The 25,705-nt window shown below is 41.9% G+C and overlaps 2 protein-coding genes across 4 annotated transcripts in view; both read left to right on the top strand.

Moving 5' to 3' along the window:
- lama4 (laminin, alpha 4) overlaps window positions 1-13,453 on the top strand; it is a 35,960-nt gene extending 22,507 nt beyond the window's left edge. Inside the window, 25 exon segments of the mRNA XM_069161715.1 lie at window positions 49-142; window positions 241-357; window positions 1,022-1,207; window positions 1,356-1,495; window positions 2,450-2,614; window positions 3,179-3,324; window positions 4,166-4,328; window positions 4,434-4,567; window positions 4,721-4,892; window positions 5,221-5,352; window positions 5,442-5,584; window positions 6,789-6,918; window positions 7,189-7,326; window positions 7,470-7,603; window positions 8,100-8,264; window positions 8,521-8,602; window positions 8,604-8,675; window positions 8,790-8,983; window positions 9,088-9,277; window positions 9,375-9,530; window positions 10,638-10,797; window positions 11,236-11,363; window positions 12,144-12,237; window positions 12,743-12,862; window positions 12,949-13,453. Coding sequence (XP_069017816.1) covers window positions 49-142; window positions 241-357; window positions 1,022-1,207; window positions 1,356-1,495; window positions 2,450-2,614; window positions 3,179-3,324; window positions 4,166-4,328; window positions 4,434-4,567; window positions 4,721-4,892; window positions 5,221-5,352; window positions 5,442-5,584; window positions 6,789-6,918; window positions 7,189-7,326; window positions 7,470-7,603; window positions 8,100-8,264; window positions 8,521-8,602; window positions 8,604-8,675; window positions 8,790-8,983; window positions 9,088-9,277; window positions 9,375-9,530; window positions 10,638-10,797; window positions 11,236-11,363; window positions 12,144-12,237; window positions 12,743-12,862; window positions 12,949-13,094 — 3,501 coding nt within the window. The 3' untranslated portion in view covers window positions 13,095-13,453.
- Window positions 13,454-14,538: 1,085 nt separating this feature from the next.
- tube1 (tubulin, epsilon 1) overlaps window positions 14,539-25,705 on the top strand; it is a 23,058-nt gene continuing 11,891 nt past the window's right edge. For all 3 annotated transcript variants that reach the window (XM_069161671.1, XM_069161670.1, XM_069161669.1), the window contains exons 1-11: window positions 14,539-14,627; window positions 14,828-14,901; window positions 16,395-16,447; window positions 16,546-16,603; window positions 17,888-18,003; window positions 20,552-20,673; window positions 21,034-21,221; window positions 21,331-21,503; window positions 22,917-23,057; window positions 24,035-24,175; window positions 24,756-24,930. In XM_069161671.1, coding sequence (XP_069017772.1) covers window positions 14,603-14,627; window positions 14,828-14,901; window positions 16,395-16,447; window positions 16,546-16,603; window positions 17,888-18,003; window positions 20,552-20,673; window positions 21,034-21,221; window positions 21,331-21,503; window positions 22,917-23,057; window positions 24,035-24,175; window positions 24,756-24,930 — 1,266 coding nt within the window. In that variant the 5' untranslated portion in view covers window positions 14,539-14,602. The remainder of the gene's footprint in view (window positions 14,628-14,827; window positions 14,902-16,394; window positions 16,448-16,545; window positions 16,604-17,887; window positions 18,004-20,551; window positions 20,674-21,033; window positions 21,222-21,330; window positions 21,504-22,916; window positions 23,058-24,034; window positions 24,176-24,755; window positions 24,931-25,705) is intronic.

Below are 25,705 nucleotides of genomic sequence, written 5' to 3'. Positions count from 1 at the left end.
TTTTCCATCAGCCTCCAACACTGCTCTCGACATATGTCTGTCTTTCAGGCCATCGCTGGCATCAACATGCAGCTCGGATTCCTGGTCACACAGAGCGGCAACGCTTTCAAGGAATCTGTTTCTTTACGTTCAGAACAAAATGGTGTGGATCTTCACAAAATTACATATTACTTATCCATCATTGTTGATGGGTAAACTATTTCGTGTGCTTCTATGATTTAATGCATTTTGTTGTCACAGAGGTAGAAACTGAGGTGGCTGACAAACTCAAATACATCGAGGAGACCAAAGAGACGATGGATAAAAACACCAAAAAACTTTCAGAAATTGTGAAGGACATCAGTGAAATTCAGACAGGTAAGAATTTACTTGCTTATTTTAAAGGACCAAATGTCCTTTCTGTGTGTCCAGTTCAGAAAAAGTTCATTCAACTTGTATTTAGCTTAAGTTAGCAGAGAGACTGGAAGAAGAAGGACCTGCTAACTCGGCAAACCTTGCTGGCGTTTCCTGTCAAGGATGGTTTGAATGTTAACCTGTTTATTTAATGCTAAAAGCAAAGGTTTGATTGGTTCATTGCTTTAGTGGCATCGAGCAATGCAAATAGGATTGGTTTTATTTGACTGCATCTTGAAATGCTAATGTTTGAGGATAATTTTGCATGTGCACAGCTTTCCATCTCTGGAACGTTAGATTTAAGTCCACCGGCACAGTTTAGTGATCCTTTCCACTGCTATGCTTCCATGGTTTAGCAGTCTATTCCCAGTGTGGTCCCACAATTTAACAATCCTTTCCCAAGGTCTCGCAGTCCAGTTTCAAAATCTATCACCACAGTTCAGCAGTATAGTCTCATGGTTTGGTAATTCATTCCCTTGGTGTAGACGTATTCTCCCGCAATCCGTTCCTCCCTTTTTCACAATGTGTTCCCTAAAACTCTAATCGCAGGATAACAATCTTTTGTCATTTTGGTGAACCAACCAATTAGGCTTACACTGGGTTTTAATTTCCCTGCATCCATTTCCAGACCGAACAGGACAGCGTCTGGAGTTTACCTTAAAAGTGTCCGAAGGGACTCTGAACCGCTCAGCGGAGGTGCTTCAGACTATCCTCCCTATCAGCAGCAAAGTGGAGGAGTGGGCCAACAACATGAACAACAACCAATACTCCACAACTGCATACGAACAGGCCGTTGTGTCTGCAGGGGAAGCAGGTACACGATTCAGAGCAACACATTTGTATCTTGGATATTCCAGAGATTTTCAGTGTGCTATCAGAACTAATAATGTGTTCTCCTCATCAGTTATTTCTGTTTGTATCACATCTGAATTGGTGTTTGATTTGTATGATCCTGTTTGCAGTGGAGAACCTGAATGTTCTGGTCCCGGAGCTGCTGGACAGGCTGAAGGTGGTCGAGGACAAGAAGCCTGTGAACAACGTGACCACCAATATCCTGAGGATCAGAGAACTCATAGCCCAGGCCAGGAGCGTGGCCAAGAAAGTTAGTCTATTCGTTTTGACATGCTTAGTGTACGATAGACCTACTTAGCGCCTCTCATGACATTTATTACCTTCCATTTCCGTCATGGAGCTAAACATTCGATGTTCAGAAAAAGAAGTACGAGGAGACTTTACAAAAACTCATGTTATTTGACATGTTGTTAATCTCGTAGCACAGATTAGGAGCATTGAAGCCCTCCCTCACAAAATGTATGTTAGCATAAAAAGTAATGCATTAAATATATCTGGGCCGGCTCATTCTAAATATTTGTACCAATTTAACTAATCTTCCCAATATTGGTGGTCGTTTGCAACGTTGCAGCACAACTTCACCTACTGCCAAGCTGCACGGAGCAGGAAGAAGAATCCAGAGAGCAAAACTCCAGCAACACTTGTCATATACAGAAGAACTTTAATTTTAAACGTGTTTCAGCTTGTGGCATTCAGCATAGTCATCATCATTTTGCAAAATTTCTACGATTTTTCCACAAAAGTATGAAATTTTGCCTTTCGAAACAACTCTATCAACAAAAATGACTCCTCATTTACAGTCATCAAGGCTTTTCAACCGTTCATATTCAAGCAAAAGGCCTGTGCAGGCAGAACTTACAGTAAGACGGAAACTGTTTTTACAGTATAGTTTCTCTGAGAATATAATAAGAAACTGTGAAAGAACAAGCATAACTGTTTCACATTTTCCATTCAAAGCCACAACAAACCATTAAACTGTGATCACTGTTATGATCTAGCACTATTTATTACACATATATATTAAACCCAATTAAAAACTAGTCTTCAGACAAGATAGCGAGTTGTTGATACAGAAAAAGAAAGTTTCCATTGTAGAATATGTTTTTACAAGTTATTTTTTTGTATTTATGCAGTTTATGGAACAAAAATAACTTGATCTCACAGGAAGTTTACAGTCTTTCTTTTTTTTTTTTTTTGTCCTCAGGTCCAGGTGTCCATGAAGTTCAACGGACAGTCCTCGGTGCAGGTTCATCCTCACAGCAACCTGGAAGAGCTGAAGACAGTGACGTCCATCAGCTTGTTCATGCGGGTGGACCCGGACAAGGATCCCATCGAGGACCGATTCATCTTATACTTGGGAGACAGAAATGTGAGGAATCCAGGCAGAGTAAAGTTGTTGCTCATCAGTTATGAAGTTCCCAGAGGCTTACAGTGAAGAGAAAAGAAGGGTGCAGCTTGTGGACATGAATAGTTGGATGTGATCTTTGGAGCAGAAGTCTTTGAAAGTGTGCAGTTGCCCCTTTGGAAAGGTTTCTAAGAGATGCCTCAGACAATAGTACATGTGTGTGCCTTCGAAGTTGGACATCATTTGCATGAATACTGCTTCCCCCGCCCACCACGGCACAAAGAACAGAGCAGCTACCCAATGTTAGGCCTCTCTGTTCTCTTTATGCCACTTCACCTTGGTGATTTCAGTGCAACCGTAATCTATGCAGTGATGTTTGTCCACGGTAATTCAGTGTGAAATAAGAGCCTCAGCCAGAAATGAAGGCGGGTTATGCTTTTAAAACTGCTCGAGATCAATTTAAAATAACAGATCCCTGTGGGGAATGTGTACCACAGTTTTAATGTGTTTAACCGTTTTAAAATGACACAACAAAAGCTATGATGGGAAAATGAACACTGACCTGTTTCCGTCTGTTTCTGCCTGCAGGGTAAGAAAGACTACATGGGTCTGGCCATCAAGAATGACAACCTGGTGTTTGTGTACAACCTTGGGGGTGAAGACGTTGAGATCCCGCTGGGTTCAAAGCCCGTCAGCCAATGGCCTGCCGTCTTTAACTACATCAAAGTAGAGAGGTAAAAAAGATTTACGGATAAAACATTTGTCTATGTCACACATATATAAGTGGTTTAATAGACTTTGTCACGTTCACAAATGATCAAAAAAATCAAATAACTAGAATTTCAATTGTTACTGCGTTCAACTTAAACAAAAACTAAAATAAACGTAATAGTGCCCCGTGGAGTTTCTGACCACTAGTGGCGCTGTGGAGCAATATTGATACAACTGGGTCCCCGACAAACTACAGATGATAACAAGAAACCAAATGTTTTACAGGTTCTATATTTTTTAGACCATGTGGATAGAAACACTACGTTAGGTCACTGACACTGATTGCAAACATACATTTTGTTTGTTTACAATAAAACTTCACAGAGCACCTTTAATATACTTTTGTTGTATGTATTATCAACCATATAATGATCATGGCTTGCCAATTTACAGAGTTAGTTTTTTTTGGGAGGGGGGGGTTTGAGACTTAAAAAGGTATCTAATTCAGTTCAAGAAGACTAAAAGGAGTCCCGCAGGACTTCCTCTGTTCTCATCTGTCACAATCCCTTAGCTTTAGCAAGACATTTTTAATCATCTAGCTTCATGTCAAACCATTCTCACTTTATTTTGGCCAAAATCCAGAAGCAGATGACAGATGACTCGTCTCTGTGAGAAGTTTTAATGTGTTTCTGTTATCAACAGCAGGGCATGTAACATAAATGGAGGAAACAGTTAGCCTTATGTACAAATTAAGGGTATCAGTTATGCTACTCTCTTGATTGCACACTTGAGACCATGTGGCCTTCGTCAAGGTTAAAGAATAAATTCAGGTTCCCTTGGTTACTCGTGGTTCTTTTCCTGCAGGCTGGGCAGACATGGGAAAGTCTTCCTGACCATCCCCAGCCAGACCTACACAGATGAGCAGAAGTTCATCCAGAAAGGCGAAGCTCCCGGCACTGACTCGCTGTTTGACATCGATCCTGACGACATAGTCTTCTTCGTTGGTGGTGTCCCACCAGATGTCAAGGTAATAGATTTTATGGTTTCCCCTCATAAATAAATCCTTATGTAATCAGTGGTTGTTGGTTTTTTTTCTGAAAGTATGACGTGACTCCTCTCATTTACAAACTAGCTGCCACCTCCTCTCAGTCTGGCTCCTTTTGTGGGCTGCATTGAGTTGGCCTCGCTGAACAACGACGTGATCAGTCTGTACAACTTCAAAGAGACTCACAAAATAGATGTACTGACATCCCCCCCGTGCCCCAGGTACCTTTGTGCCCTCTGCCTGACCAACCCTCCTGTTGGATGTTCCTTTTTGAGTTTAAGTCCTGTGTAATGGATTCTTCTGAACTGAATTTATCACACTAACAATGCGAAGTGGTCCAAAGCACCAAATCCCGACTGTCTTTGTGCTCTCAGGTACAAGTTGGCGTTCTCCCAGAGTCGCATTGCAAGCTACCTGTTTGATGGAATGGGCTACGCACTCATCAACAATATCGAGAGGAGGGGAAAGTTTGGTGTTGTCACTAGATTTGATATTGCAGTACGGACAGTCGCAAACAATGGCGTCCTTTTCCTAATGGTCAATGGGGTAGGTCTAAAGACTTCGTTATCCTCCTGCAACACCTAGCAGGAGTCTAACATCTTAAAATGTACACTGTTTTTGTAGTTTTGTCAGTGTGATTTAGTATTTGATTCATTGGTAGTACAAATAATTGAGCAGGTTCTCAGTAGAAATCTGGCCCATATATTCTACATTCAACCCGGTATCGCGGCAACACCTGAAACAGACTGTCCCACCTAGACAGGCCAAAGCGTGGCCATTTCACACTTTGCCGTGATTCTGGGTTGGTACATTACATAGACAGTAATTTGTTTCACATTACCAAGTTGTAACATGTTTCTTTTCTTATTTCCAGGACAAGTTCTTCCTTTTAGAGATAAAGAACGGCTTTCTGCATCTAATGTATGACTTTGGCTTCAGCAACGGTCCAAAACGTTTGGAGAATAATTTACCAAAGCTGCAAATAAATGACGCCAGATACCACGAGGTAGCTTTCTCTCTCTGGATTCAGTTGTGTAAATTCTCCCAACTTGCACGTGTAACTGTATTGCCATAACTGTTGGGACATTTCCACAGGTGTCAGTGATCTACCATCAGTCGAAGAAGGTTATTCTACTGGTGGACAAGAGCCACGTTAAATCTATGGAGAACCCAAAAATCACACTGCCCTTCTCAGATATCTACATAGGTGGCGCTCCCTCCGCCATCCTCAAATCCAGGTGAGTTCAACAAAACATAACTGAAATTGACAGAAAACACTGAAACTGAAACACTTGGAAGCGAAGAGAGGAATTTTTTTTTAGGGTTTTCACTTCAGAAAAATCACATATGATGACAACAAACTGCACATTTAAACTGGGATGGCTGGTCGGGCGGAGAGCATCTCTGCAGGTGACCACAGCACTGACGTATTGTCACCTTTAAAAGTTGTTTTGGTTTTAGCAAAAGGAAGCTCAGAGAAAGTTCAGCCTGTGGTTGTACGTGTGTTTGTATTAAACTGTTCAGTAAAAAGCGTTTGGTTGATGTTTTTTCACGCCTGGTTGCAACATCTTGTCGTTCAGTTTCTACTTGTATCAGAAAACTCCTTCTAACTACGCAGCTGCATTAACAGGATGGAAACTTGACACGTGAGGCCGTGTCTTTCAAACAAGGAATAAGTAGCTGGCAGACTATGATCAACGGCATGAAGAGAAAAAGGCAGCGTCATTTTGTTGATTTTTTTTTTTTTTTTGATGCTACAATTGCTCTGCTTTCAAAATAAATAGAAAAAATATTGTTTTCTGTATTTTCTCTGCTGTAAGAAAACCATATCGAACCATGACCCAAAAAACATTGTGAGCACCAGTTTTATCAGGTGTGTCTGGACATGTGACAAATGCATGTTTCAAATGAGTTTTTTTTTTTACAGTTTCCACCAACGTCTGAGAAAAATATCTTGTTCTTTAACAGAAAAATGCTTCACGATGTTCTCTGGCTAGTTGCGTTATCTTTGTGCTGCGAAGGAAACATTTATCCTCAACAACAGCAATTATCAAGCTCGCTGGCAAACTAGATGTCAAACAGCTAGCAGCTGACATCATGATATTTTTCTCAGGAGTTGGTGGAAACCAGCCGAGAGCAGAGAGGGAGCTTCATATTAGAGTTTGATTCATCAGGAGTCCAGAAAGAAGACTCCAAATAAAATGTGAAAAAGTGAAAATATTTGCTAACCTGAAACAGCTTCCCAGTATAAGATAACAATAAATTAGAGGTTTATAGTTTTTGCCTTGTGGCATCAATAAAGTCCTTTTGGCTTGTTGTGATTGAAACTAACAGCACAATTCTGCAGGCAAACATGGAACCTCTTTGATTTTCAGAAGGGTTTTAGTTTACATAGATACCACATGTGTAGCTTTAAATTGGACTACATGCATGTCGCCGCAGGCCGGAGCTGTCCTCTGTGGTCGGCCTGAAGGGCTGCGTGAAAGGCTTCCAGTTCCAGAAGAAGGACTTCAACCTGCTGGAGGAGCCGGGAACCATCGGGATCAGCAGCGGCTGCCCTGAGGACTCCTTCGTAAGTTCCTCCACCTCACACACCATCAGCAGCACTGGCGCTGTGTGACTCTCACAAACAGTCAAACACACACACACACACACACACACACACACACACACACACACACACACACACACACACACACTAACTTTAACTGTTGGTTGTAGTTCAACAGCTTCATGGCTCAGATGTTCCCTCTGAAGGTCACTGAACTTTCAGAAGAGGAATATGTGCTGAAAGTGAGATGTGTTTTTTTTATTGTTTATTTTGTTTATTGTTTATTGACAGATGTCTCGTCGTGCTTATTTCACTGGAGAAAGCTACCTGGGATCCACAGCAAAGATTTCACCCTTCGACAACTTTGAAGGAGGACTGAACTTCAAAACTCTGCAGCCCAGCGGCCTCTTGTTCTACCACAGTGAAGGGGTGAACACCTCCATGTCTTCCGACAATCATGTTGTTTTAGCAAGCAGTTTCATGCAATTCCTCAATTTGTTTCCAATATTAAAGGAGGATTTTCTTTGGACCTTAAAGATCTCATGTTGCTGATTTATTTTGTGCATCTCCAGGCAGACGAGTTCAGCTTGTCTCTGGAGAACGGAGCGGTGGTTCTGAACAACAGAGGCTCCAGAGTCAAATCACACAAGAAACAATACAACGATGGAAGGATGCACTTCGTCATGGCTTCAGTGAACAACCAGAAGTACGATTTATCTTCACATTCATTGTAGACATTTAAATAAAGCAGAGCTTCATACAAAGACGGATCAGAGAGGTCGACCCTCCACATATGAACTTCTAACTCCCATGTGAAGGATTCTTCTGTTTGTTATTGAACCTATAATCAGATGAGATGAACAGTTTGCTTTCATACCACCAAAGATTTAATCAGATTATCGGCTATAGATTATGCTCGGCTGTGTAGCCTTTAGCAGCACTAATGATTTGGGTATTACTATATTACAGCTGCATTATTTGTGAAATATAAAAATCTTTTTTTTTTTTTAACTGCAGTGCTTTTTCAAATGCTTTTTTTCTCTTTTCTTTTTCCTAAATTATACTTTTCTATTGCATGATGATATTTTTATGGTAAGGTAAAATATCACAAATTCAGTTTTCAGTCAACTGAATACTTGCGTGACTGTGTTTTGGTTTCATGACTGAAGTTCCTGACTGACGTGTGAAACTGTTCACCTCAGATATTCACTGTTGGTGGATGACAAAGACAAGCAGGAGAAGAAGCGTCCGTCATCAGCCACGAGATCCTCCTCAGATTCTGCCGTGAAGAGCTTTTATTATGGCGGGTCTCCCAGCAGCAGCTTCAGGAACTTCAGCGGCTGCATCAGCTACGCCTACATCAACAGGTAAATCCCTTGTGAACAACACCAGCAGCCTCCAGTCTGAGACGCTGCAATTGATTTGCAAATGAGCTCTCGGCTTTGGCTCGATGCTGATGACTGCAGAGGCCTCTTCTTTCTCTCCCTCTACACTGTGTGAGGAAGAAACTCACAAAACGAGCTGCTGGCTGGGGGGTGAGGAGGACATGGAGTTGCCACGGATACATGCTATGTTAAGGTTGTTGTTACTCTCGCCCTGTCACTCTTATTTGTGTTTTGGTAGGCAAGACCGGGACATTGAGCCCGAGGACTTCCAGAGGTACACGGAGAAGGTCCAGACTTCTCTGCAGGACTGTCCATTACAGCGCCCCCCCCGCTGCCCTGCTGTCACAGCACCGGGACAACACCACCAGAGCCAAACAGAGCCAGTCAAAGAAGGTAACATGAAAGTAGTGCCAGGAGGGGAGCTTAGTGAATCCTGACTTTGTAGGGTTCTGTTTATTTAATTTAGCTGCAATCAATGCTAAATCGATTAAATAAATGCTCTCCTAGGTTACCAGAGATAAGTCCAGCCTCCCTCTGGGCCTGATGGAGCTGAAGAGTGATCACCAGGGGCAACCGGAGCCAAACCTCCAGCCCTGCTACCTCTCCTCCAGTCCAAGGGCAGCCCGCCAAGCCTTCCACTACGGGGGCATCGCCAACAGCCGGCAGCACTACGCGGACCTCCCAGACTCCCTCTCTGAGAGGTCGCTCAGGTCAACAACCCTTTTAACAGCAACCTCAATGTCAACGCTCCTGAAAATGTACTTCATGCTTGTCTTTGCGTCTGCATGCATCTTCCTCCTTCCAGGTCCCACTTCTCCTTGTCCCTGAAGACCCAGTCGTCCTTTGGCCTCATCTTTTATGTATCTGATGTCCAGGAGGACCACTTCATGGCTCTCTTCCTGGCCCACGGGAAGCTTGTGTACACCTTCAACGTAGCCGACCAAAGAGTCAAAATCAGGAGCGAGGAGAAATACAATGACGGAGCCTGGCACAACGTAAGTTCATCTCAGGGTTGGTTAGTACAGATGAGAGGATGCATGTATTTTCACTTAGTTATGCATTAATGTGACAACCTCTTCTCTTCTCCTGAAGGTTATTTTTATCCGTGATGGGAGTACAGGGAAATTAATAATTGATGGACTCGCAGTGCTGGAAGACAGAGCTCAGGGAAGCAACGTCTCCTGGCACGTCAGCAGCCCCGTCTATATTGGAGGAGTTCCTCCAGGGACGGCCGTGAAGAACATTCAGGTACGCGTCAAAGTTTTTATTGTGAAAGCGATTTAAAAAAAAATTAAAACATGATATGGGCAGGTATCTATTGAAATAATGTGAATATTCTACCGAGGACTTTATTGATAGCTGTGTGGTGCTTGTCTAGAACAGATGTGGTCACTGTAGCAGACATCCAGCTGTGCTCAGTCTTTCCCACGAACTACAGGAAACCACCACTGTGACCTTTTTGACTCAGATCTCAAGAGAAGATCATCCTCGAGTTCATAACGTGGTGTTATTCTCTTTTTTGGCCACTTGGAGGCATCGAAACAAGCTGTAGACACAGCATTGACATATCGTTCACGTTATGAGGTTTCTACGATTAACTTATTGCTAACTACAGTATTTACACAGACAGTAGTGGAGATGTGTTTCTGGCAACCTAATGAATGTATTCCCTCTCCTCTTATCGTGTTTTGGGCTCCACCATCATCAACATTATTCTGCTCTGTAAGACAGAGACGTTTCAATCCCGTGTCCCTGAGTTAATCTTAGTTCATTTCCTGTTACATGCGATGCATTCAATTATTTTTGTGTATTTTTGAATCACGTCGCTCTGTCGTTTCTTCCTGTAAACATAGCAGATATTCTTTATGACTCATCATAAACTTAAGCTCAAGTTACATAAACGCATCCAACTGAAAGTGATTTTTGATGACAGTTTACTGAGAGATCAACATGAGTAAACCACACTAAAGCTGCAAGCCATAAAATCAAAACAATGCTGAAAGACACGTTACAGCTCAGTCGGTATGACATTACAGGTAGCCCTTTTATAATGCACAAATTCAGGTGACCCATTGTTTATGTGAAAATATTGATAAGTGCAGGTTTAAACGGAGTCTAAGTCGCGGCCACAAGTGGCACTTACTGGTAACTGCTGAAGCGCAACATAACAAAAGTACATATGTCATAAAATATCTACTTAAACTTTGCTAACAGTAGCCTTCATCAGCTACTGGACACACCAGACCAGATTAGTGAACTGAGCAATGGAGGGCTTTTCTTCCTTTCTGTGATTTATCAGACGGTCTTCTGCTCTTTATTTAAGCCTTCTGACCATTTTCTTGTGCTTCTCTTTAGAGAAACTCTGCGTACAGCTTCACTGGCTGTTTGAAGAACCTTCAGCTTGATGGACAGCGGCTGTCCTCTGTGGCGGAGACATATGGCGTCACTCCGTGCTTCGAGGGACTCTCTGAGGCAGGAACATACTTCTCAGAGGAAGGAGGATATGTTGTCCTGGGTACGTTAGTGTCACGTGTTTCCTCCACATGCATGAAGAATGTTAAATCCCTTGATTCTGTGCAGCCTTCCTCCTAAAAACTAACAGCACATACATTATGACAGTATCTGCAACTGTGTACAAACCGAGCATCTGTTCTATTACACGGCTCATTAGCTTCACAAGCCTCTCCGTCTCCCTCCATCCTGTGTGCGTGGAAAGTGTGGCTGGGTGAGGGAACATGATACTTGCAGTGCAGCTGTGGTGAAAGTGTGTTAGCGTTGTTGGGGGGGTGGGGAGAGGGGCAAAGGAATGAACTACTGAACTGCGCTGCAGCTGTTGGATGAGTAAAGTGATTTCACACATGTAGCCACCATAGAGAAACAGATTCATGTGGGAAGGTGGAGAAGATAAGGAACCCAGAAGTCACTTCATCTCTGTCTGCTTCCTCCCCCTCAGATGAGTCCTTTGACCTGGGGCTCAGGTTTGAGCTGGCGATGGAGGTGCGCCCTCGTGTGGCATCGGGGGTGCTACTGCATGTGCGTGCAGCCGAGGGCTATTTCACCTTGTACATTCACCGAGGAGCGGTAAGACTTCAACACAGAAATAACATACACATTCAGGTCAACTGAGATTCACATAATGTTCAAAAGCACAGATCTCCTCTACACAGCTATAAGAAAAGAAAAGAAAAGAAAAGAAAAGAAAAGAAAAGAAAAGAAAAGAAAAGAAAAGAAAAGAAAAGAAAAGAAAAGAAAAGAAAAGAAAAGAAAGGAAAAGAAAGGAAAAGAAAAGATACAATAAGACTTCATTAATCCTGATGTGGGGAAATGTAGTCGTCACAGGAGTTTAAGAATACAGGAAGGAAAGATAAGTACACAGAAAGAAAAAATACACATACAATAAAAATAGATTAGAATATAATAGAATAAAACACATGTTTTGACCAGTGTATGAATACACACACACAAGTTATATGCATGAAATAAATAAATTCAACTTTGACCTATACAGTAAAATGTAAGTATAAAATATTTCTGAATAAAGAACAACAGATTTTAATTAATTAAAATCACTCAGGATATATTGTGTATGGCATAGTCACATCAGTGATATGGATGGCTCTATAAGTGATGTGCATAGGGTGTGTCTGTATATATATATAAACCAGTATAGTATAATTCTACGGAAGAAATATAGTATACAATGTATGAAGCATATCTTTTTTTAGTATGCGGCATGCATATTGTGAGTTAGCAGTACAAATATTCTGTTAAATATGATATATTAAATTTGATATAGCATGTATACAAGTATCCAACATCCGACACAAAAAGGAAGTATATGATACTGGTGTGTGTTTTTAGGTGGTGGTTCTTGTGAACGATGGGACTCACGAGTTCTTTACGAAGGTGAAACCCAGACAGGACATGTGTGACGGAACCTGGCACAGAATTACAGGTGAGAGTTTCCTCATCAGCACTTCAAGACCACTTGTCATGTAAAACACTTTGTGATTTGGAAAGTGTAATAGAAATAAACAGTCTGGATTTATTGGCTCAGATGTTAATATTTAATGTCTGAACAAGTCCTTCTGCTAACTGGACCTATAATGTCCCACAAAAACAAAACACAGTTAACTACATTTTTGGTCCAAACTGAGTTAAGACGTGATATTTTAACTTATCATCATGTCTACATACAGCATAGTGATCCAAGACATTAAACTGTTGGAGGTGCCAGAAGTTTCAGCCCATTGATTTACAGATAATTATGTGCTAATTGTTACTTAATATATTATCTTGTTGCAACATTCCTAAAGTAAAGTATAAATGCTTTTTTCATCACTGGAGAAGAAGATGAAAACAATAAAGACTCACATGATTTAGACACAGTGCTCTGCTTTCGTTATAAAATGAGAGGACCTTCAGGTGAGATGAACTCATTCTGTGCTACTCGGTCTCAGTGATTCGGGACGCCAACGTGGTCCAGCTGGACGTGGACTCAGAGATCAACCATGTGGTGGGCCCTCTGCACCCCGGGGCCTCCGACAGCAGGAACCCGGTGTTCGTGGGCGGAGCTCCAGGTAAGCCAGCAGCAACCCTCCCATCATCCTCTTTTACCATGAAGCCACATCTTTCTCATCCCGGTCTTCGTTCTCTCTGGTCCCAGATCTGTTCCTCCCAGAGCGCCTCGCCACCAAGAAGGCCTACGTGGGCTGCGTGAGGAACCTGACCATCAACAGCAGCCGCGCCAGCTTCAGCAAAGCTGCTCTGGTGAGCGGAGCCGTCAGCGTGGGAACGTGTCCAGCAGCATAACTCTTCATCACCAACACACCACCGAGACAAACACGCTGACAACGTCATCCTCTTGTTCGGACCTGGTTCTTGTCTGGTGCTTCTTGTTTTCTGTCTCACAGCAAGAATATGACCGAAACATCCAACTTTAAATAATCAGAGAAGAAACCTCAGTTGTAAGAAAATACGAGTCCAAACAGAACCTTCTTGCTTAACTTACAGTCACTCCAACATGACCTGAATGCACTCTACGGTGTCGTATGTACCATCACCCCACTTTATAATCTTAAAGGCACATTGTTTTTATACAAAAGTTCAAAAGGTTTTTTTTTTTTGTACTGGCTGTTTTATTTCTGAAAATAAATAATATTTTACATCAACATGCACTTGGCTTTCAAATTATTATAAGTGTGGACCTTTTCACCTGCAATGTTTTAGAAAATGAAGAAAAACTGAGAAGCACGTTTTTGTATTTGTCTCTGTGCTAACAAAGAAAACTACTTCTACCTACTTTAAAAAATGACATTTTATTCCTGTTCTTTTGGAGAAAAATATGGAACTAGTGCCCTCTACTGTCTGTTAAGTATATTTTCCATAAAAAAAAAAACTATTTTATGTTTTCTTACTTTGTTAGTTTTTGTCAAGATGGAGATCAGAGAAGAGCTTAACCTTCTTGAATTAATGAGAGATGAATCTCGGAGAAATGGAAAAATCTTTAATTCCTACATTAGAGGAAATAACTACAGATTTGTACAGATCGTTTTAAGGACATTAAGACATGTAGAAGAACAGCAGCAACAGTAGTCCCTGAATTTAAGGTCGAGTAAAAGAAGAGATTTAGGCATTATCTGTGTTTGTACATGAAATAATGAGCAGGTTATTATCTTGAGACCGGTAGAGGACAGCAAGCTGAACAGAGACGTACAATAATCAGATTTAATGAGTTTTTTAAAAAAAAAAAAAGCAAATCATGGAGGAGACAGGATTTATTATTTGAATTATAATCACTATTTAGTATTCATTTATGTGTCTCTTAGTTTTGTGTTGATACATATTGGAACTGATGAGTGTGAAAAAAGGGCGTTGAAAAGTAGGAATAGTTAAATTAATCAAAGTCAAAAGCTAAAGTGGAAATCAGGGAAAAATGAGAGATGCAGAACGAAGACAGTCGCGCAAAATATTCATAATCATCTAAAAAAAAAAAAAGTGTTGGAAACTCCGACAGTTTTTGAGGTCAACAAGAGCAATAAATAGAATTTTAGTAATTTTATTGATTCATGTATTTGTGTCCATTTAATCAATCGATTCTTTAAGTTATGTAAATTGTGTTTATTGTTATGAGCGTATGTCATTGTTCGGTCGAGGCACGAGAGAGCGACGCTGCAGCCTCCAGACCAGAGGGGGGGCGCTGACGGGTCCGGAAGCTGTTCGCCTACCGCCAATAAAATAAACAAGAAGAAGAAGAAATAAACCGCAGGAGGGAAAAGGAGCGTTAACGGGGAGATGTCGGCGTTTGTGTTGCAGCTGCCATGACGCAGTCAGTTGTTGTTCAAGGTGAGTAAAACTCAACGTGACGTGTTTATCTTTCAGAAAGCTTTCTACGTTAAACGTTGCGTTCAAGAAGCCGTTTCGTGTTCAGTTCGCTTTATAACCTGTAAAGTAAAAAAAAACAAAAAAAGCTCCTCACGGTTGAAACGTGGGATATGTTTTTCTTGGAAGTGTTCACCTTTAACCTTTAACCTCCTCTTCCTCAGTTGGTCAGTGTGGCAACCAGGTGGGCTGCAGGTTTTGGGATCTGGCTTTACGAGAGCACGCGCACGTCAATAAAGTAAGTTAACGAGCCACATTTTAACTTTGTCATCGTAGAAAAAAGAACTGGAGGCAGATTTCACTCAAGAGTTCACACGACCTGCACAATACGAGGATCATCATCATCACCACCACCACCACCACCATCATCATCACCACCACCACAACACGTGCTTGTCCTGCCATCACAAACCAGCCTGCTGAATTAAACCAAACACAGCTGGTGATGGTTGAAAAGACGTGGCGGAGAAAACGGGTTGGTTTAGGATGGAGGCTAACATCCCATAATATGACAGGGGTTAGGGTTACTCGCCTCCTCACCCGAATAGGATGAAGGAAGCATAAAAATATATTTCCTACTTACACCCGCTGACCTCACCACTAACGCTTCAGCAAAACACAAATAGTTTAGTCACCTTGAATTAGAGGGACAAATAATCGGTAACACCTCTCGGTGTAACCCAGTCCTGTTCAACAGCTCTCCACAATGACCACTTGAATAGATAAACCTCCCGCAGTGAGACTGTGATATTATAATCTGTGATAATTATAATAATTATAATAATAATAATAATAATAATAATAATAATATGAAGGGAGGATTTACTGCTTAGCTGTTGTATTATTTCCACCATCAGTGGTTTTAATGTTCTGCAATGATCCCGTCAAGTGTGTTTCTGAACCCTTTTTGACACCGGTGACTACAGTATGTAATGGAGGCAGAATATTTTTTTTTACAGCTTTTAGTCCACACCGTCATCAGTGCACTGAAACAGTCAATTTCACCGGGAATTTATAATTAAAACAAAAACAAAAAAAACATAAAAAGAACAATTTCCAATTTAACTAAAGTCTCTTTTCCTGCATTATGTTCTGGGGAAAAAAAATGTCCCCTATCAGCAGATGTTGGCCAACATAAACACGGATGTATCTGTGATGGGTCAATATCGATGGATAAAATCCGAACACCCATAAAGTGGACGTGCTTTAATATTTTGATCATTGAGTAGTCATTTCATTGATTCATCTTTAATTACCTCAGTATCTCAACTGTGAACCTTTGTGCATTGTGTCTAATTGATTTTTGGAGTAAATTGAATATATTTTGTGTTTTAGACTGTTAGAAAATGTTGTGTAAAATGTGTTGAAAATCAAAAAATTGCTTCTTATTTGAACCACGGACAAAAATAAAAAGAGAATTTAGTCAAATCTAGTTTTTCTTGCCCAATCAGTTAAACCCCCACAGCGCATAATTTAAAGGATAATTCCCGGTGAATTTGGTTCCGGCCGTTACTCCCATTAGTTCTAGTGAAACGGTACCAACCAACATCATGAGCGAGACGTGGGAACAGATTCACTTCCTGCACGAAGGCTGACAAACAGGAAAAATGGCCAAAACTCTGAAAATGAAACCTGACTTTCTCTTTGAGGTGAACCTGTTGGTGTTGTCCTGTAAGTGAAGCAGCCATGTTGATCAGCCACCTGATACTCTGTGTCCCCCCCCCCCCTCAGAGAGGACTGTATGATGACGCCCTCGGCAGCTTCTTCCGGAACGTGGATTCGAGGTAACGACACTCGCTTTCATCCAGAAGCTCAAACGGGCCCCGTGCTCCAAATTAAGCCTTTTTGTATTTTTTTTATATTTGGTGTTTTTGTTTTCCAGGAAAGGTGACGGAGGACTCTGTGGTGTCGGTGGGAGAATCCAACACTTGAAGGCCAGGGTACGTTTTACTCTGCAGAGCACAGAGGGTTAAAGACGGAAAACTATGACGTCGTTCACCAAATCTAAACCTGCTCGTAAAACAAACTGAGCGACGTGAATCGCCTCTCGGTCCTCACCAAACAAACGCGTAGAAACAAACGGGGGAGACTCATTCTGCGTCAAATCAAAAATAGTGTACATTCATCTCTCCAGTTTCCATATTCTTTTTACAAATCATTCATTTACTGATTTATTACAGGTAATGACTACATTACCCATCATTACCTCCTCGGATGGTCCTCTCTTCAACAGTCTTCATCCATGAAGCTCTGATTGGATAACGGCTCCGTTACATCTCAAACACTCGCACACACAGACGGGCCGGGCCTCATCAGAACCGCCTCACTTCCTGTTCAGCACGTCAGGACTCGGCCGGGAAAGTCTTCCTTTAGCTTTAGTGCGCGTGACTCCTAGAACAACATCCAGCACCACCTGAAGATCAATACACTTATTGTATTTACACATTTCTGAAAATTGATTTTAAATCTCCAAACCCACACTTGTAATTGTTTTATATAAACTGTATTTTCCTCAGTTTTATCTACTCAAACTACCTACTTTATATTTTAGGGCTTCTTATAACTTTTGTTTTTTATATTTTTTTGTTGATTCTAATTCCTCTTTCAGGTTCATCTTCCATAATCTGACGGTTAAACGGTTATTTATCAGATAAACTGTGGTACAACCTCATCTGTCAGCTTGTCTTATTGCTTCTTTAATGATACTGTTTGAATTAATTTTTTTGCTTTGTCTTTGACTTAATGTCATTGCAGATGAGAGTCAACCTCAATTAGCAGTTTAAATAAAGGTTGAATGAATGACATCTTAAAATGGTGACCAGCAGGTAAAGAATGAGGTTTAGATCTCTTGATAGGAACAGGTTCTTGTACATAATCCATAATGTGTGTGTGGGGGGGGGGGGGGGTGAAGAGTCGTTCCAGTTAGATGAATGACGCCTTCAGGACTAGAAGCTGCCTCGTCAGCTTGACCTCTGCCCGGGTTAACCTCTCGGGGGTCGACTTCCACCCAATGAAGACGATAAACGACTTTTAAAAAGGACAACAACATGCTTGGACTGATTGAAGTGTACATTCTTTTCGCATCTTATTTTAGAGTCGGGGTCAGATTCTGCGTGATGAAAGTTTTGTCATTTCTCGAGTCCCAAAGGTCCGTTATGGAGCGATGGTTTGCAGGAACGTGCTTCCGTACATGACGGCACCGATTTCCGTGTCTGAATTGGCAGGCGGTCCTGATCGACATGGAGGAGGGTGTAGTCAACGAGATCCTGCAGGGCCCGCTGAGAGACGTGTTCGACAGCGCTCAGCTCCTCACAGACGTGTCGGGTTCGGGCAACAACTGGTAAGAGACGGACGAGTCGCAGGACGCCTCCAGCTCACGGTGGCAGCAGCTGTTGCACGGCGTCGTCTTTCACACGGTAGCTGTTGTTCACTCGTTCACACGCGCCGTTACGTCAAACAGCAGTCTGATGTGTTCAGGGACCCTCGACTGGATTATCGCAGCTCATTATTTATTTCAACTTCCCAAGCTCCAAAAAAAGTTGGGACGCTGTGTAAAATGTAAATAAAAACAGAATGCAATGATGTGCAAAACCCATATTTAATTGCAGATAAATTAAAGACATATCAAATGTTAAAAAAAAAATATATATATATGCTTATTTTGAATTTGATACCAGCAACATGTCTCCAAAAGGTTTTGACAGGATCATGTTCACCACCGAGCTGCATCACCTCTTCTAACAACACTTTGGAAACGTTTGGGAACTGAGGAGACCAGTTTCTGGAGTTTTGAAAGTGAAGCAGCTGGATGGTCCCTCTCCTCTTTAACCTGGAGGATGCAGCGTCCATGATTTCCAAACAGAATCTCAGATTGTGATCCATCAGACCTCAGGACAGTTTTCCACTTCACCTCAGTCCATCTTCAATGATCTCGGTCCAGAGAAGGCGGCGGTGTTTCTGGATCATGTTTCTTTCTGGTTTCTTCTTTGGAGAGTTTTAACCTGCATTTGTGGACGCAGCGATGAACTGTGTTCACAGACGATGGTTTTCACAAGTGTTCCTGAGCCCATGCAGTGATTTCCACTCCAGAATAGTGTTTTTAATGCAGTGCTGCCTGAGGGCCCGAAGATCACCACCATCCAATATTGGTTTCCAGCCTTGTCCCTTGTGTTCAGAGATTTCTCCAGATTCTCTGAATCTTTTAATGATATTATGACCCGTAGACGATGAAATCCACTAATTCTTTGTAGTTTTACGTTGAGGAACATTATTCTCAGATTGTTGCACTATTTTCCAACACAGTCTTTCACAGAGTGGTGAACCTCTCCCCATCTTCATTGCTGAGAGACTCTGCCTCTCTGAAAACATATTTTTTTTCCCCCAATCATGTTACTGATCTGTTGCCATGGTAACCTAATTAGTGTTGAGATGTTCCACAAGGTGTTGTTGTTGTTTGTTTTAATCTTTACACAACTTTTTCAGTCTTTTGTTCATCCTATCACAACTTTTTTGAGACGTGCTGCTCTCATCAAATTCTAAATAAACACATTTTTCATAAAATAATAAAAATGTCTCTGCTTCAACATTTGATATGTTGTCTTTAGTCTATTTGCAATTAAATAAGGTGTTATGTGAATTGCAAATCATTGCATTCTGTTTTTATTTATATTTTACACCGCGTCCCAACTTTCCCAGAAACAGGGTTGAATATAAAAGGGCAAAGAAACAAGGGAACACCTGACCTGAACCGTCAGGTGTTGTTTTCCTCACATCTGCATCGTATCCTTTGGGTGAACTGGACAGCGCTGCTGTGAATAATCCCTTTATGGGGTTGTGAAAAAGAAAAAAAAAAATCCTCTCTGCGTGTCAAGCAATGTTGTTTACTAATGTTAGAACTGTCACAATATCCTCCTTCAGCCTTTAATCCTGAAGTTTAGAAAAATGTGAAGCAGAGCTGACTTTTAACAATTTTTATAATAATGTCTATCTTCCGTCACACAACATTTGCAGACACGTTATATTATATTAATATTCCACCTTCTTTCTATCTACATTCTGACACTGTGGCATTCACAATGAGCCATCAGTGAATAATATGCATTCAGTGCCGACATGAGGCAGGGTTCCCACGATCAGGGAATATCAGGGATTTTAAAAACTCTTTTCCAGTCAGGGAATTTCATAATTTTTTTTCAGACCAAGTCCTGGAATATCAGGGAATTGTGTTTGCATGTTTAAATTTTAGTTGCCATTTATTAAAATGTAATATTTTCCATGTATGTATCTCTAATGTTAGTTAGCCAGTTGTTGTCAGTGTGTGTGTGTTTGATAGCATTGGTGCTCACTGACAGAAATTGAACACATAGTTTTATTAGTTTGCAAGCTAATTAGTTATTGTTAGATAAATCATTTTCCTCTGCAGCCAGTATTTAGACTTTTTATTTTTATTTTATTCTGATACCAGTGCCAACGGAGGGGCATGTCGGCGTGTTTTTAGCAGAAACGTGTCTGTTTCTTGTCTTTTGGCACCACAGCAGCATGTTTTTCTGTTCATTAGAGGTCATGGGATTTCAGCTTTTTAGTCGGTGATAGTTGGGGAATTTGATGTTTGACTCAGAGTTGGAATCCCTTTTGAAAATGGTGTTTTTTTTCGTCCCACACTTTCTCTGAAAATCTTTTTCACAGTCTGTTGCTTCCAGGCTGGAAACCCTTCACACTACACAGACTTTAGATGGCCTCTTAATTTTCCATCACTTGTGAAATATCAAAAATGTTCTATTATTCCTATCTGACCCAAATAAGAGAATTCATCACCGAACGTATTGATAACGATTATTTTTATCATAACCGTTTCCGGTGCCACGTCATGAAGCCTCCTCCTCTTGCAGGGCGGTTGGACACCTGACGTACGGCTCGGTCTACAGGGAGCAGATCGTGGAGAAGCTGAGGAAGGCAGCAGAACACTGTGACTGTCTGCAGTGCTTCTTCCTCATTCACTCCATGGGAGGAGGTACGCTACGGAAACAGCTGGACCACATCCATCCATGCAGGCTTCAATAAGATCCCTTGCTTACACTGTTCCTCAATTCATGAATAACGCATGGAGAGCAGATGATTTTCCTGTATTTCTACACTGAATCTGAAGTGCAGCCCAATAAGCCTCTTTATCTTGAGCAATAACTGTTTATAGATTGTACGCTCGAGTATTAATGATGCAAGGGAGATGCTTCTTGTAACGCTCAGCTGTGGAAACCAACACATTAGGACTCTCTAATTTCTGGAAACATGGCGTTAAATAAATTCGGCTTCAGTGGTAATCCGACAGTCCCTCCGTTTCTGCCTGTTAACGCCTGACTGTGGTTTTTTTGAGGTACGGGCTCCGGCCTGGGGACCAGGGTGCTCAGCCTGTTGGAGGAGGAGTTCCCTGACGTGTGTCGCATCGTCACCTCCATCTATCCGTCTGCGGAAGACGACGTCATCACGTCTCCCTACAACAGTGTGCTGGCCATGAAGGAGCTCACCGAACACGCTGACTGTGTCCTTCCTGTGGAAAACCAGGTTGGTGCATCTGAAAACATTTCATCTCTGCAGAGGTCTTTGCAGAATGCAGAAATCCAAACTGAGACTTTGACCGACTTTCTGTTTCCCCTCACCTCTCCTCCTCCAGTCGCTGGTCGACATTGTGAACAAGATTAAAGTGATGTCTCACAGCGCGAAGCCCGGGTCGATGATCAAGAGAGACAGCAGCGTGATCTCTGGGCAGGGCGGGCTGAGCGGGGCCGAGAAGCCCTTTGATGCCATGAATAACATCGTGGCTAACCTGCTGCTCAACATCACCAGGTATAGCGTTGCTGTTTGCACATCAACCGTATACAGAAGGGCCTCTGTGTGTAGAGGCAACAGGGCTCTCAATGTTTACTGAAGTCTGAAGCTTCTTCAATTCACTCTGGAAATTGACTAAATGATGATATAATACAGTCCCTCCAGGAATTCAGGATTTTGGGGGGATTATTGTTTGATCAAAAGTTATTGATTTATTTATTTATTTTTGGAAAAACAGAGAAATTCCAGGTTGAGGAAAATCAATTATATTTAGGTCCTTGCACAACGAGTTGCAACGTCTGGAAACGATCCCCAATGGAGCACTGCCAGACCCATATATCCATTAATGTCCGGTGACACCAGGCGATACTTGAATTCATGACAACGAGCTAAACGTCCCGTCTGGGTCTAAAAGAACAATCTTCAGCCACAAGATGTCCTTTAACAGATGCTCTATCTTCCACACAGCCTTGATGTCAACATCATGGAGTCAATCAGTTCACACTCAGACTAAATCCACCAAAGAACTGAGGCAGCTTTTCCAAGACGCTCAGAACAACCTACCTTCAAAGAAGCTAAAACGTGTGCAAGTGTTTTGAGAAGAAAAGGCAAAGGGTGGTCGCACCAAACTGTTTTTCTGTGTGTACTCACAGACTGGATATAAAAGAGTTCGTAGTTTCCAGGTCTATAAAATGGTTCCGATGCAGAAGTGTCTTCAGCTGCAATACCACCGAGTGCCACTAGAGGTCGGCTCCAAAAAGCCTCCGGCTCCATAGACTCCCATTCAACTTCTCTCATCAAATCCAAAGTGAATAAAATGTGTCCATCAGTTATCTCGGTGTTGTTAGCTAAAGTCACTCCTTCTTATTAGTTTTCTGGAGGTCCATCTGAAAATAATCCCTCATTCATTAGAAAAGAAGATTCAAAAAGACCTGTTTTTGGGGGCGTGTCTGTTTGATTGACAGGCCTGTGGTGCAGTCAGGTTACAGCTATTGGTGGGCGGGACGTAGTATCGTCAGGTTTCCAATCAGATCTGACAGAATCTGAACTGGAGGCTTCATAACGTTCACAAACCAACGATGACATCACTGCTGGTTGATGACCTCACTGCTGGTTGATGACCTAACTGATGGTTGATGACCTCACTGCTGGTTGCCGCTTGGTCTATACACATCCCCGTGATGTGCTCCTTTCACCCACAACAGGAGCTTTCTCTGAACTTATTTCTGATAATTTCCTGTGTTCTGCACTTTGCAGGAAATTTGGCGATAAATTCATTATTCCTACAAAATCCTCTCCTTTTTTAAGTGCCTAAAACCTTTGACCTTAAGACTGAGTATGAAAGAAGCCTTGGTCAACACAGTCAACAGTTCTTTTCTCAGCCTGTTTTTTTTTTTTCCCTTGCATCACCCGAAGTTTTCTGTGTTGCAGCTCAGCCCGTTTCGAGGGTTCCCTCAACATGGACCTGAACGAGATCGCCATGAACCTGGTGCCCTTCCCCCGTCTGCACTACCTGGTGCCCAGCCTCACCCCTCTCTACACTCTGGCAGATGTCAGCGTCCCCACCAGGAGGTCTGTCAGTGCAGCTATTTTTACCTCACAGTTGTTCTGACCCCCACTGAGCTCCGGTGTCTCTCATGAACTCTGCCGATGACCTCACTGATTAGAAGTTTGCTTCCTTAAATTACTCTGTTACTTAAACTGCCCCCTTTGAAACATGATGATGAGGAAACGGCAGCGGCCACGTGGGACAGACAGGCCTGGTGTCACTGTGTGAATAGTACGTTTTGGATATCTGCAGGATAAGGCGAATGAATGTAAAATGACTTTGATGCAACTATCAAAGGGATGTTTAGTGTGAAAAACTTCAGCAGCTCATCTTTTCATAATGAATAGAATTCTTATCTCTAATCAAGTTTTTAAACATGCTGGATATCATTTCCATGAGCTCACCGGATCTTACACCCAAAAATATTTTATTAATTAAAATCAATTTTATTTTTTTAAGTTATTTTATGCATTTTTCTTCTGATAACTTAAAATGTAGCTTTTTTTTTAATCTCATCAGTCACATAAATAAAATAAAAAAGGGCCATATGACTTCCAAATACCACAAAGCCAGCTTTCATGTAATGATGTGAGAAGGTGGTAAGTTTCGTGCTCCTGGCGCTCCTCCCAAACACAGCTGGCTGAAAAGTGGCCTTGTGTGAGCCACAGTGGCCTCAGGAGCTGTAGGGGACGTGCTCATTGGTTAGAAAGGGTGGTGACTCCCAGAGGTAAAAATATAAATGAATGCAGAGCGGGGCGTTGCTTCAAAATACCTTGCCTGTTCGGCAGGACTTGCCTGCATAAATAAAGGTCCCAACATTCTCCTCCACCTTGTTGCCCCTTGTCAGACTGAACTTGAGCCTTTCGGTTAAGATATGAATGCCCTTTAAATATCGTGTGCTGGATGAAATCTTAATTATTTTAGATGAATTTGCTGCTCACATCTCTTGCGAAGTGTGATGTGAAAATGTTTGACTTTCTATGTCTCCTGTAACCGACAGACTGGATCAGATGTTCAGCGACGCCTTCAGTAAAGACCACCAGCTGATCCGGGCCGACCCGAAGCACAGCCTGTACCTGGCCTGCGCCCTCATGGTGAGGGGCGACGTGCAGCTGTCCGACCTCCGCAGGAACATCGAGAGGTCAGAGCTCCGTCTCCTTCTGCACTAAAAACCAGGAGGGGAGTTAGTTCACCTCCACCGACAGGCCCAGCCAGTGACCTTCGCACTCCCTCCTCCCAATAATACCCCCTTTATAATAGTACAGCCGGCAGCATGATTCATGACTGCTCCATTCAGCTCCCTCCTCCCCTCCCGGACCTTGTTTTCGTCGGCACGTTGTCAAGAGAAACTGAAACAGAAGCTGGTGTCAGAGCACATATTTGTGTGTGACCACGGTGTCAAAGAGAAGGAGAACCAGAGGGCAGCAGGAGGAAAAGCAAAGGCACTCTTCATATTTTGCTGTTGATTACATCAGTGTGTCTTTTATAAAACAATTAAAACTGAACAGAAGCCAGTGAAGTTAGCACTCTTGAGTTTTGGACCTTATTGTTTGCTTTGGGAATTTTATTACAGAGAATTTCTTCACAACACAGTGAAAGGAACAACAGCAACAGAAGTGACATCAGCTCTTTGGCGCCACGTAAACTTCAAGACATTTTCATTTTCAGTCCCCTTGTCTTGTATTAAATATCGAATTGTCCGAATCTTTTTGTCGCTCCAGATTGAGGCCGTCGCTGCCCTTCGTCTCGTGGAACCGGGAAGGCTGGAAGACGGGCCTGTGCTCAGTGCCTCCGGTGGGACACGCCCACTCCCTGCTGGCTCTGGCCAACAACACCTGTGTGAAGCCCACGTTCATGGAGCTGAGAGAGCGCTTCAGCAAGCTCTACAGGAAGAAGGTGCATCACCTCGATGTTCTTACACTTTTACAAGATGCAACAAATGGATTTATTATTATTGGATCTATTTTTGGAAACTTTGGCAGTTTTTAACAGTCAGTAAGACAATAATTTGATCCTAAAGCTTTGGGCTGTACTACCTTGTGATGAAGATCATTTGTGGAGTTTTTAAGTGTCAGTCATAGAAGTCATGTAGCTGACTGTAAAATAAAATACAAAGGATCAACTTTTGTTAAAAATAAGGGCTTTAAATCCTTTTAAAATAATAATACTTCAACACATGGGCCTACTATATGTGAAAAAACAAAGTGAAAGTATGAAACTAATTTAACATCTTCGTCATTACCGTGATTAGACCGTATTTCCCATAAACCCGGTTACTTCAGGTTTTTCCGGCGTGTGGTTAGTTTTGATGATGACAGGTTGAAGCGCCTTGTTAACTTTACATGAGGAGTTATTTTTGCTGATTAAGCATTTTGTTTGAAAAGTCTGACTTGTAGCTGTTTTACCTTCAGCAGAGCTTTTAAATGCCTTTTTTTAATGGAAGAGTTGAAGGAACTTTGCAAAATTGCAACAAATATCCCACAAATAATGGTGAGATTGCTTGAATTAGTGCGAATATTGTGATTGCAATTACAGACCCAAAGAGGTGATTGTGTGGCTGTTCACATTTTATGGATTAAATAGTTAATTGAAAAAGATAAATACATGAATTGATAAGTGCATATGTATTGTATGTAACTACTGAAAGCTCTTTTAAAGCTCTCGTATGAAC

The sequence above is a fragment of the Embiotoca jacksoni genome, unplaced genomic scaffold, assembly GCF_022577435.1.
Source record: "Embiotoca jacksoni isolate LCO1_2020_lvr unplaced genomic scaffold, fEmbJac1.0.p SCAF_29, whole genome shotgun sequence".
NCBI lineage: Eukaryota > Metazoa > Chordata > Actinopteri > Embiotocidae > Embiotoca > Embiotoca jacksoni.
This window is presented reverse-complemented; position numbering and strand designations above follow the sequence as displayed.